Consider the following 14,106-nt stretch of genomic DNA (forward strand, 5'->3'; position numbering starts at 1 on the left):
TTGCTACTTTCTCTTAAGTGTGTACTCTAGTTTTCTAGGGAAAAATAACACATAAAATAAAAAAATAAATAAAATACAAAAGAAATAAGTACTTTAAATAAAAAAGTTTTCATGAAACATGAATAGGTGAAGGAAAACTTCACTCTGAAGAAGTTTTTTAAGAGAAAAGTCCTGACTCTATATTGGAGGAATGTTTTCACTTGCAATTTTTTTTTAAGTATTTCAATACCCCATTATGAATGTGAAGGACTTTTTATAATCGTTTTTTGTTCTGTATAGCACCTTATTATTCCAATTGTGTAAATCTGGAAACTGGGATCATGCTTACATAGCAGAAATAAATGAGGTGTGTTGTAGCAACATGGGTGAAATTCCTCTTAAATTATTTGAATATAATGCGGCTTAAAGGCATAGCCTCCATTTTTTAAACACACACAGAATCACCCAAAACATAGGAACTCGTGAACGTGTTGACATGGCTGTACAAAATCCAATCAACTCATTAATTACCAAAACTCACTCCGCCAGCCAGGTTATTTGATTTAGGAAAAAATAATATCCAGCTTATTGACTTACAATCTGTATAAAACTGACCATTTAGGTAAAACTTCACTGTATAGAAGTACAGATGTGAGAAATTATCCAGCAGAAGTCACTTGTTCTTTAAGAACTGACTTTACATATGTGTCCAAATAACGACTATATTTAATTTAATTTATTATATATTTGACTTATTATATATGTCATATTGATCCAGTCTAGATTTGATTTAAATTATTTGTATAAGGGACCTGATCGGTTCTAATTGGAGCAGTTTCAGAGAGAGCTGATGACATTTATTATGAGACTAACACACATCACTCGTTTAGGACAGACAAGAAGACCAGTTACCTGAGGAAGTTCTCAGCTGCTGCTCTGTAAGATCATCCTCACAGGTCCTGGCTCCCAAAGAGGCAGTTTCTGTAAAGGACATCAGAGTGAAAGATAATCAGCATGCCATGTCCAGCTCTGCAGTGCTAGCCAATATCCCAAGAACCCAAAATGTGGCTTTCAAAGAGATAAGCATCAGGTGGAGTTCAGGTGACTCTCTAGCCCACCTTCCATCCCAGTGAGCAGGGGATGCACAATGCATCCAAGGAGTAAGTAGTAAGCTTTGATCTAATTCACAATGGCCAGGAGCACCCAACACATATAATAATATCAATAAAATATGGAAACAGGAAAGATTCACTCTGATTTTTACCACGTGGTTATTTGGCCAAGTTTCCATCATAGGGCGATGTGCTATAATGACAATGGCACATGACATAAACCATGAGCATACTTTTCTCTCTCTGTCAAGGAGCCAAAAAAGAAGAAAAAATAACAACAAAACTCAATATATAATAGCAGATGTGAGAGACCAAAGCGAAAAACACACACTTGAATAAAATCTGAAGAATGCGTCCAAATCATCAATAAATCCACCTCTTTATTCTGATCTTTTATTTGAGCTCCAGAGCATTAAGTGCCGGCAATGTCCTGATTTGCTAAACTCAATCCCAAACACATATCATTAGTTTCATCTAACTGCATTCTTCCTTTGTGTTCCCTGTTGTAGAGAAATCTATAAGGAACAACCCAACTTCAGAAATCACCTTCAACACCTTATTCTTTCTCTACACATGTTGTTGATTCCACTTTACAGTGTCTCCTGTCATGTCTGTTTCTCTATCCCTCTGTCTTCATTTCTTTCCTGACAATTTCAGTAGCCTCCACAACACTCTCCCTGCCTGGAATCCCATGTCTTTCCAATCTAACCTCTCATCCTATCTCAAGAGTTATCTTTCAAGAAAATAGCATTGCTTGAGGTCAGGGACCTTAGGTATATTACTTAACCTCTCTAAGCCTCAATTCCCTTGTTTGTGACATGCAGATATAATTATATAAATAATCAACAAATATAAGAGAAAATAATACAAATAAAGGTAGAATGTGATATCATTTTCGAAGTGAGAAAAGCCCATATCTGATTGAGTGGGGGAAAAAAGGTATCGTCACACAAGTCTTACACTGCCAGAGAGACTCAGGTTTATCTAATATTTCTAGACAACAGCGTCTGTGGTTGATTCTGAAGGCTTTAATTAAACAAATAATTAACCTTGAAAATAGAAGTGCACACCAAAGTGCTCTTATTGCATTTGCTAATTGTTTTTCCTGCTGCATACAAAACCTTTGGCCTCGGGTGGTAAACTGTTTAAAAACAATGTGATCATCTTAAATACTCAGCGCCCTCTCCCAACAACAAGCAAAAAAAAATTAAAAATTATCTTGTAAGTCTATCTTAAATTAGTCTTCAAAAAAAGAATCTGTCCCTGATCCTTGCTTATAAACTCTGGAATAACTTTCAAATAGTCACAGCATTGACATCCCACCAATGTCACCCAAGGGGCTCCCTTCCCCCTGGCAATCTCCCGTAGCTCTACGCCTTGATCATTCGTTGAATGTCTTTTTGTTCTTCTCCTGTTAAACTCTCATTCTTCCTTCAAAACCCAAGGCAAATGTCACCTCCTTTGTGCTCTCATAACAATTAGCTTACACAGAACGTTTCAGCACTTCTGATGTATTGGGATAATTTTCACATGATCATGTCCATTTCTCCCTAAACCGTGAGTTCCTTGAGAACTTGTATTTTCACAGATTCTCAACTGAGAGTGAGGCAAATCCAAGTCACCCAGGACACCTTTATTCGAAACACTGATCTATATCCTGTATCCTGAAACTGATGGATCCCAAGATGAGAACTGTATGAAGCTTCCCAGAGCCTCAGGATGCTAAATTCACAGCTTCCTCAATGATACCCAAAATAGACAACTGACTGCTCTTCCATAGACATAAATGTGAGCGCGTGTAAAACTGGTTCTTAGCCTCTTTTCTGGCAAAAAAAACCCCAAAACCCATTTTTTCAAATAATCCTTACCATTACACACACACACATACACACACACTTCAATGTATCAAACAGACTTTGTTTAGAGGTCAGTAGTGCCTGAGGGAATTTGACCAAATGACTGTACTTCTTAAAGATTCATGAAGATAAAAATAAAACATTGACAATTTATTAAGTTTGTATCTCTGCCAGGCACTGTGGTAAACTACTTGCGTAAAACCAGTTACGTAACCTTTGCAATAAAATCATAAAGCAGTTATTAATCTTTATTTTACAAATCAGGAGCCTGGGGGCTTAAAGAGGTTAAGGTCATTTGTCCCAGGTCCCCAAGTTTGAAACTGACGGAGCCTGGAATGAAACTCAGGTCAGCCTGGTATAAACGTCTGTGAAATTTTGGATGTCTCCAGTTTCAATACCACAGTATTGAGGAGTCTACAAAGGTTTTCCCATCTTTGTGAAGGCCAGAAAACTAAGTGTGTTTTGGCAGTGGGGAGGCACAGGGAGAAAGCAACTTTTTACTTGTCCTGTGAAAATTCTGATATTTCATAGAAAAAGCAACTTTTCACTAGTCCTGTGAAAATTCTGATATTTCATAGAAAAAGCAACTTTTCACTAGTCCTGTGAAAATTCTGTTATTTCATAAAAGATTTACATTCCTTGAATACATAATGTAACCAAATAATAGTTTGGTGCCACACTGAAATCATTTCATTGGCTAGTGATTTAAGGAAATGCACAAAATGTCAAAACCAGAAGCTGTTATTTCATCTCACAAATCAGGTCACGTGGCCTTGGAGGCTGCTCCCATGAGAGTGACGTGTGCAAATCATTTTATAAAGGAATGTAGTCCAGGATGCCACAGGCTTCTTTCTAAGATCCTCCACAATGTTGCTCCCTTTCTACAAATGATAAAAAATCTTTTCATAAAGGAGCTTTTAACTTATCAAATGAACTGATGAATCTCTACTTTTCTGCCTGCGTAAGAAGACATGTTTAAAGCCTCATAATGATACACAGCATCTTTCAATATTTCTCTGTAATTACAAACCTGGCTGCTGTTAACAGGACCTGCCTCTTCTGCTGATGATTTAACTGGATTACTAATTTGTGTTCTCTAGCACGTGACCTTCCTTTTTAATGTATTATTTATTTGAAGATAATTCTGCTGACAATTTATCCAGTATTCTACTCTGTTCTGTCAATTTGGTGATGATCACATATTTGAAAATGGGACCAAAGTACTTTATTTTTATTAACACAAGGTAGGTGTAATTGCTATGTTTTCTGTGGAATAATATCGGTTATCATAATCACCATCCTCACCCCCAGCACCGCAGAGTATTTGCTTTGTGCCAGATGCGGACTGACGCCCTTTCTATGTGTTAACGACACCCGAAGAAGGGGTGGAGCTGTGATCTGAACCTGTTTTATTCAGGAATAGTTCTCTTAACCATGACGATATACTGAACCATGTTTCTTAAATCCTAAAAGTAGCTCTTCTTCTGATTCTGAAATTATTTCTCATGTTCATTTTTTTTTCCTCGTTTGGCTTGAGTTCTGCTGACCGCCTATTCCCTTACCGCAACCCAAATGGTTGCATCCCCAAAGGCAATACTTAAAACGGAAGTTTTTAGGGTTCCTACTCCTTGTAATGATGAGAATGAGAGCTCTCACCACTCTCTCATTCCTCGAACTGCACACCTACTTATAAGCACAGACATCTCACCCCTCCTTTTCTCCGCCCCTTCCCTTGTTTGAATCACATTTACTCTGCAAGTTAACTGATAACTTTCCGGCATTTAATCTTGGTTCAAAAACAATTAAGTTCTCATCTGGTAAATCTTTATTTTTTTCCTACAAATTAGAAAATATTTTTTAAAAAATGATAATCCATACAAATCTAAAGATCAGGCAAAGATCTGGAATTTTTAAATGTTTAAGCAGCCTACATACACACAGAGAGAATTCTAAGTTTAAGATTGTCATGATTTGGGAATAAATTTAATCTAATAATGATAATCGCAGCCGCTGTGTGCTTTTTCTGTTCTTATCAGCAAATTTGGGAAGCCTTTGGCCCAAGTTCAGTGAAAGCTGGAAATTTTAAAATAATGGGTTAATATTTAAGTTGCCATGTATAGCGCTAAGACAGCATTTGCTACAAAACCATGTCTCAGCTTCTCGCAGTGATTGGTTAATGCATGAAATAATAAAGCACATTACTGTTTTTAGTAAAATGTTTAGCACATAAAATGACAAATATACCACCAGACAGAATAGATAATAAGTTAACTGGTCTAAAGTAATAAAGAGAAAGAAAAATATTTTCTGTAGTCCTAAGTCCTAGGTAAAATTTTGAGTTCCACTTTCCTTTCATCTACTAAAAAAAAAACACACACACACAGACAAAATGAGCCCAGCCTTATTCTGTAATTGGAGAATAAGACCAAATTCTAAAGGAGAATCCACAAAGGGCAACCATCCTTCCAGCTCCTCCTCCCACTTCCTTTTGAAGCCCCTCCCACCTTGACCTCAACTCTGACTCAGGGTCAAAGGATACCTTAGAGACTCCGTGAAGACAAAGGAGAAGATATCTGCAGCTCTCTGTTTTCAAAATCATAAGTGAACATACGTGGGAAACTTGTTAGATGCTAAGCACATAACAAGCATTTGGTTACTCAGTCCTCACAGTAAATCTGTAACAGAAAACTATGGCTTTTAAGGAAGAGATGAGATACCAAAGCTCAGATGAATTAACTAATTTTTGTCCAAAGGCACAGAGTGGCAGAGGGTAGGATTTCAACTGAGACTGTCTGCTGCCAAAGCTCTATACTCCCCTGAACAGCGCTGCCTCCAGGCAGCCCCCCAGGACTCCTGGGCCAGGAAGCCTAAAAACTTTGCATTTCCTACTTCCTGAAAAACAGCTCCAACCCTTTCAAAGCAAATTCCCCATACAAGATCAATATTTAGAAGAACACATCAAATTCAACATTTATTACTGTCCTGGTAATTAACATTTTAATGGAAACCTCCAGACTTGCTTGTGCATTGCAAAAGAGAAGCCTGTTACCAGAGGAAGCAAGTTTGCAATTAAAAATGGTTTCAAGTGGTCTTCTCCATCCTTTTCCTCTGTGGATACAAAGAGCGCTCTTGGAAAGAGCTGAGCGACTCAGCATGCTACCAAATGGTTTTGAGTAACCAAGCAACATCATTGTTGGTCTGCAGTGCTTCCTCTTCGATTATTTCTTCTAGGCAGTGATAGATTGAAGTGCATTGGAAGCTCCAGTGTCAATTACCTGAATGGGGCTGGATTTGTCATTTTTTTATTTTCTGGAAAAGTACAGCTCCTTTGCCCTGCCCTGTCTGGTTTTACTCAGAAGCTATTTTTATACAGTAAAAGAGTAGTATCTTCTGGGCCCTCTTGGCCAGGAATGTGTGATGACTTCTTTCTGCTTCTTGAATCATCTATGACCTCAGTGTAATGGGACCTCGAAAGAATTTAATAAGTTCTTGATAGCAATTAGTTCCAATAAATTACTCATACATCTTATTAATGTCTCATATTTTAAAGCGCTGTTACTGAAATATTTTTTCTTAAATTTATTGATCCTATACATTTCTCCATATGAGATTCTCTTTTATTTGATTATTTTGAAATGAAAAGAGTGGACTTCTATTATAATTTAGGGATAAGAGCATGTTCCCAGCTATCAACCAGTTGACCAGTTGTCTAGACTCAAGTCCTTATGGGATTTGTCACAATCTCTCTTTATGTTTTTTAAATTTATTTTTACTTAATTTAAATTTTATTATTATTATTATTATTATTATTATTATTATTATTATTATTATTATTATTATTATTATTATTTTAGGGAGAGAGGTAATTAGGCTTATATATTTTTTTATTTTTAGTGGCGGTACTGAGGATTGAGCCCAGGACCTCATGCACGCTATGCACATGCTCTGTCTGCCACTGAGCTACATCGTCCCCTGTCATTATATTGTCTAAAACAACTTTCATTCCTTAGCATACTCTGCTGATTTTGCTAGGTTGCTCATCAACACAGAAACATGTCTGATCCACACACTGATCCTTACCCTACACAGTCATAGCCTTGGTTCATCAGAAACACTGGTTATTTATTTCAACGTTTTGCTTTCTCATAGCTAGTTTTTAATCCTCTACTTTCTACTCCACAGTTACTAAGTTTTCTGAATTGCCTCATACTAGGTTAAAAGCCTTTTGAAGTTATTTTTTTAAATAGAAGAGAAATGTTTATCCAGTAAAGCATCTTTATCACCATTTCCTTTAAATCTATCGAAGACTCCTTCTGAGGGTGTCATTTTCCCTCAGGGAAGGTGTATTTCTTTGTCTCAGTCATGTTACTTGGTTCTTGGAAACTTCTGTAGCTTCTCTCACACTTTCACCTCAAAGACTTTGGTAATGAGAGGTGCCTTCCTCGAAGACTGCATTGCTGTTAAATTACTACCACAATTCGAGAGTTCAATCAGTTTCACAACTTAACAACAAAAGAAGTTTTCTGGTGTTTGCAATGATCTGATCATTCCCAAGATTTTATTTCACTCTTATCCAATGAGTTACCTGAGCATGCTTCTCTGGAATCATTATCCATGAAAAACATCTTTCACTTCCACTGTGGAGAACCAGAGAAATTAACTCTGTGTTGAAATCATAGTCCGTTTTTAAAAACTGAGATTCATTCTCTTCCCTTGAAATTTTGAGCAGAGTTAAAAGGGAAGACGTCAGTGACATAAAAATTGCCCCGCCTATGTTGTTCAAAAACTATTTCATTAGAGTATTGACCATTCCTAGCTATATGTTTGTGCTAGGGAAAACCACAAAACAATAAAAACACGCACGTAAGAACCAAGTACACTCAGGCTTGAATCTCAGCTCCACCACTTTCTATTTGACAGAGCAAGTTACTTATTAGCTTCCCTGAAATTCAGGATCCTATATACCAAAATGGGAACAAAAATACCCAGATATCAGGGGATAAGACAAAATAATGTTAATGAATATAAAACACCTAGTACAGAATAAGTAGTCATTGTTCTTACGGATGATTCTTCTCTGGCTTTGGTCTTCACTGCTGAACACAAGTTATTCAACGAAAAGACTACAGCAATGTGGTATTTTGACTTTTTAAGACTATAGTTATGCATAATTGTCTCTCCGTCCGTCAGTTAAGTTAGTGTTTTAAGCCTTTAAAATATCACTATTATTTGTATAGATAGTTTAGAAATAGCAAATGTTAGTGAGATTAAACATTGCTATCCTAAGCAACGTACTGTGAACGTTATTGTTTTTAATCCCTGAGCAAATTTTACATGTGCTGCAATAAAGGCGGTAGGTGAACCACACTGTCCAGACTGTTCACTTTGCAGTGGTTTGGCCATTTACAAAGCTTACAGTGAAGAGGATGAATGTTACAGGACTGGTGGGGATGCACGTCAGCCCTAGGTTTTCTCTTGCAAGAGAGGGCCCCTCTCCTCCCCAACTCCAAACTCCCGCCACCAGCTTTCTATTAAGAGAAAAACTGAACGAGAAGTCACAGTCTCAGAATACAGGTCTTCAAGTGTGGCAGTCATGAAAACTCGAAAAATCTCCCTTTGTCCACAGACAGCGGATCTGAGTAATCTTCTAGATTACCCCTTACACTGCAGGTACCTAAATCATACGCCCTACTGAAAACATCATCAAAGCACAAAACATTTTTTTTTTTCCAAAGCAATTCCTAATGAACCAAAGACAGCACGGTAGGACTTTCAGAAAGGCAAGTTCAATGGGAAAGATATAAAATAGGAATTAAAACTCTGGCTTCAATCCATGTAAATTTAAACAGATCGATTAGCATTTTGGAACCAGTCTTCTCATTGTAAAGTGAGGATGAAGTGATCTGCTTGCCACACAAAGTCATTGTAAGGATGAAATATAAGCTGTTCTTATCACCCCCAGGTAATCATGCAAAACAGAGAAACACAGCCCTTGTCCTACACTTTCTAAATATTTTATGTCTTAAATATGCAGACGTGAAATGCATTACTACTACGTATAATAAACCATCCTATGCAGCTATATAAATGGGGGAATTACTGCTTCCCACATGCAGGCTTATTTATTTAGTGAATTATACACAGCCATAAAAGAAAATCCTCAGATGACTAGATCAATTCTTTTTATCAACACTGTAATTGTTGAAGTAAATTTACCATTAACCTGAGATACAGAAAACTTTCCCAAATTAGATGTAAATAATCCTTGGATTTTTGTTACCATTTGGAGTTTTCTACATTTTACCACATGAGGAAAGGTCAAATATATGTAGTCATATATCCCAAATTATACTTATGAGAATTGACCCAGGCAGTGATGGCTACCAACATAAATGAAATAAATCTGGAGAGGGGAAGTTAGGGAAAGTGTGCACAGTCCCAGAAAAGGAAGAGGAGAAAGGCTAGACTCTAGGCTTGAGCCAAGAATGAAAAACATAGTATTGGAACCTGCTATGAATTTTTAAGACAATACTTATGCATACCCATGAAATGTTTATTTAATAAATCATTCATTAATGAGCAAACAGACTGATGAGATTTGGCACATTGCTTTCTTTGGACTGTGTTAGCAGCAGGAAAAAATGGTTTCTGCAACAGAGCCAATTTTTTTCTTCTTTGCCTGAATGCAAGTATTACAAAGGGTCCCTTGATTTTGATAAAGTGAGAGCTTCAAGCTGGGGATGCCATGATCACATTTGCATCTTTGGGATGCTGTGCCGAGGATGGAATAGAGGAGGAGGAGTTTGGTTGTTTAAAAAAAAAAAAAGACATTGGAACATTCCTTGTACTACAATCTATCACCATCTAGAATAAAATTTGGTTGAAGGAAGAATACTGGTTCCATTGGAGAGAAAAGAAAGTTTAAAAAGTCCAGGATTGGGGTGAGAAAAGATCATGAGCTCAGCTGTGGACATGCCTGAGAGGAGAGCTGTTCAGGAAAAACTCAGTTTCTGAAACTGGATCCTGGAAGAGAAGTCTGAGTCAAAAACACCTGGAAGCAGGAGTAACCGATACTTAGGAGTAAATGACACTTCTCAGGAAGGACACATCGAGTACAGAAGATGAGGGCTGAGGACAGAACTCTAAGGAAGGAAAATTAAGAACTGAACGGCGCTGAAAATTACTGAAAGATTAAAGATAATGACAGAGAATGGAGCGGTGGGTGCAGGACCCTGGAGTGGCTGGTAAAACACTGGCCAAAGGAAAAGAATGTTTCCAGAAGTTTGCGGCACAGTGTATAACGACACAGAGGAGTCCAGTAAGGCACCTGTGAGAGATGATGGTGAAGAGGCAGGGGAGGGGCTTGTGTATGTTTCAGAGAAGGAAGAAACAGGACTTGCTGATGGGTTGGATGAAGAAAGTGAGAGAAACAGATGAATCTAAGGTGATTCCAGTGTTTTTTGCTCAAGAAATTTGAAGAATGGAGATGCTGTTTACCGAGATGAGGAAAAATGCAGGTGGAACCAGTTGGGAGGGAGCAGAAGGTTTAGAATCAGTCACTTAGAACCTGTTTGGTTTGGGATGCTTTATTTCCATACCTCAGTAAAGGGGTCAAGCAGGCAGGTGTGGCCGTGGGGGCAGAGGGAGAGGGAAAGGGAGAAGGAAAGGAGGTGAGACAGGAAGGAAGGGAAGGAGGGAAGGAGGGATGGAGGATGGAGAAAGGAACCAAGGGAGGGGTCAAGATGGTAGTTTAGGTCCTTGAGATGAGATAAGGGAACATGATTGAACCCAGGATGTAGTCTTACACAGGGCACCCCAAAGCAGGGGACACTGTGAGCTGTCCACTCCAGCAGGGCGAAGGACTCTATCACTGACCTTGTTTAGAACCGCCAGTGCATGGTACAAATAATAATTGAGCAGGCTAACTCTTAGTTTTATTACTGGTTTTAAATTCCTATAGGAATGCTGCCTCCTTATTGTCTGAACTGGGGAGGGGAGGGGCGGATATTCTCACTGGTCCTTCCCCAGATAGGAAGGAAGCAGTGAAGACGACTGAGCAAGAAGAGTCAATGAAGTGGAAGGTCCAGAGGGAACGGGCTGTGGGAAGTCTAGTGAAAGGGATACTTCAAAAAGGAGGGAGGGGAGAACTTGTTCAAACTTGCTGGTTGGTCTAGTCAGAGGAGAACTAGGAACGGACCATTACATTTGTCAAAGAATGGATCCTCGGAGTCTTTGACCAGAGCTTCCTTTGAGGAGTGGAGAGGGCAAACACTCCCCATGCATGGGTGTAAGAGCAAATTGCGCCGGGGGGAGGGGATAGCTCAGTGGTAGAGTGTGTGCTTAGCACGCACGAGGTCCTGGGTTCAATCCCCAGTACCTCATTAAAAAAAAAAAAAAGCAAAACAAAACAAAAAGCAAAAGAAAAGAAAAGAAAATGAAGGTAAAGGAAATGGAAGTGTCAAGTGTAGACAATTCTTTGAGAAGGTTGGCTGTAAAAAGGATCAGAGAAACGGGGCACCTGCGGAGGTGGCTGTAGCACCAGGGGACGGTTTTATACTCAGGCTGATGTAGAGAAGGTTGGTACATGATAAGAATGAGCTAGTGGGGAGGGGAAAATTAATGATGCAGAAGAGAGTGAAGCAGTGACAAGTATCGGATGATGGATCTCATAGGATCCAGCTGAGGATGGATTTCTAAGGAAAGTGGGAATGCAGATGGAAGTCAAGCCACCATGGAAGCCAGTGGCAGGTAGGCTAGGACTTTTATACTCATGGAAGCTGTACGGAGGAGAGTTGGGGGAGGAGCTACAAAGGAAAGAGGCACCAAAGTGAATGAGGATGATGTAAAACAGGGACTAGAAAAGAGTGTCAGCAAGCAGAACCCACTATGTTTTAGCACATAAAATACTCCTTTTGTCCTCTTTGTGATACACAGTGACAGAAACCATTCTTGTTGAGTAAAGACCTGACCAGCAATCCTTTCCAGTAAGGAGCCAAGATGACTCCTTTTTCCTTGTGAATATTATGAAGGCCACGTAAGCAATAACATCATATTAACAAAAATGAAAAACCTTGCTGAACATAAACAGTTCCCTATTAAACTCTTCGATTAAGTTTTACATTCATACTCTCACGTTGTATTTTTCATCATCTTTCTAAGTCTGATCAAAAAAAAATTACATGTGATGCACATAGCAGGTGAATTTTAGGATTTTGGTACAAGAGAATGTAAATATCTCAAAAATGTATGATGACTGGGCCCATTTAGTTCACTGTCAGGAATAACTAGATGAAGTAACTTGTGGTCATTACTAGTGTACAAGGTGATGTATAAATTGAAATCACAGTATCATAAACGTTTTATGATTAAAACAATAATTCTGCAGAGTTTAAACTTATCACTATTCAAAAATATTTGATAAAATACTTAACAGTATTCTAAAATAAAATGCTAAAATATCACTATTCTAAATGGCAAACAGTAGGGAAAGGTAAACTTTAATAAGTATGGACAATTTACAAATGATGACTGGAATTCAAATACATAAAGGAACAAAGTACACAAAATGCCATAAAATGGTCCCCTTAAGAAAATAAAAGGTATGTTGGGGGAAGGAGGTGGAGGAAACTAGCGGTAAAGAAAATAAATAACAAAAGGCAATTTATTTTTATCTCACTTCTACAAACTGTAAGTAAAAACATCTTTAATTCGATAAGTAATTTGAACCAAATGCAGAATTCTATTTTGAGTATTTTCCACATTGATATTTTTAAGGATACAGAAAGTATAGCTATCTATGTTTGATCCAATAAAATAAGTAATATAAGAATGAATTTCATCTTTTATATGGTTAATATTTTGCACCTTCTCTGTACATTATACATCGCTTTGTTTTTTTTTAATGGAGGTACTGGGGATTGAACCCAGGACCTCACGCACACTAAGCACATGCTCTACCACTGAGCTATACCCTCCTCTATACGCTAGACATTTCTTTACCCTGATCTTCACATCTATCCTCAAGCGGCAACAGATGATGTATCACCCCAAATACTCTAGAATTCTTTCCAGAGTAAAGAAAACTGACCACTCATTTGCAGATCTGTTTCTGCTTTTTGCAGCTATAGTAGAAACTGTTGAGAAGTAACTCTTTACAGTCACAAAATTAGAATGTAAGAGGGCGAGGCCAAACAGAATCAATTTTCATTTGTTCCAGTTCTGTGCCCCACCACTCCCCACCCGGCGGTGACTCTGAAAGGGCTGCAGGGTATTTATGGACTGGCGTTGGGGCATTTTGCTTTCTTTCCTCCTGGCAAATGCATAGGGGCAATGCTGTGTTGCCAAAAGTCCTGTGAACAGGAACAAATGAACTTCTCCTGATTGCTGTCCCACAAAAGTGTCACCTCCCACGAATGTTTTCATTTCACCTTGTGTACAGTTCACCTCATGGCCTAGGTCTGGATCTGTTTCCATTCACGTATTCAGTGAGTATTTATTGAATACTTACTATGTGCAAGGCCACTCTGATAATCACCTGATGGAAGTATAATAGAACAATTTATAGATATTTCAGTTTAATCAATCTTTTTTACTTAGAAAGATACAAAACTATCCTGAACTTACAGTGTTCCACATTCCATAAAACATTTCCCCCATACTTATCTAGCAAAGTGACATTAACAAGCTAACATAAATAAGACCTCTAAATGTTATAAATAAAACAGAGCCCCTAACATGGTTTTATTAAAACTACAAAAGACTCTAAAAAACCATGATTAAAAAAATGACTTTGTTTTTTGCTAGTTTAAAAAAAAAACTTTACGAACACATTATTTTTCCTCTCCACTGGTTCTGTAAGGTGTTATATTTTTTAAATTTTTTTAACTGTTATTTTTTATTGAAGTGTAGTCAATATACAATGTTGGTTTCAGGTGTACAACAAAGTGATTTATTCTTTTCCACTCATTACAAGAAACTGAATATAGTTCCCTGTGCTATACAGTAGGTCCTTGTTGGTTATCTATTTTACATGTAGTAGTGTGTATCTGTTAATCTCTAACTCCTAGAGTTATGTTTGACAGAGGGGAAGGTCATGCATGCCTCAGAGTCCCTGCTTTTCAAGTCCCCTGCCCAGTTAGCCTGAGAAGTTCCCAACAGTT

The 14,106-nt window shown here is 38.0% G+C and overlaps 1 protein-coding gene across 1 annotated transcript in view; it reads right to left on the minus strand.

Moving 5' to 3' along the window:
- ZFHX4 (zinc finger homeobox 4) overlaps positions 1-14,106 on the minus strand; it is a 173,211-nt gene that overhangs the window by 29,056 nt on the left and 130,049 nt on the right. The window contains exon 5 of the mRNA XM_072951784.1: positions 892-960. Within this exon, the coding sequence (XP_072807885.1) occupies positions 892-960 (69 nt within the window). The remainder of the gene's footprint in view (positions 1-891; positions 961-14,106) is intronic.

The sequence above is a fragment of the Vicugna pacos genome, chromosome 29 (assembly GCF_048564905.1).
Source record: "Vicugna pacos chromosome 29, VicPac4, whole genome shotgun sequence".
NCBI classification, from domain to species: domain Eukaryota; kingdom Metazoa; phylum Chordata; class Mammalia; order Artiodactyla; family Camelidae; genus Vicugna; species Vicugna pacos.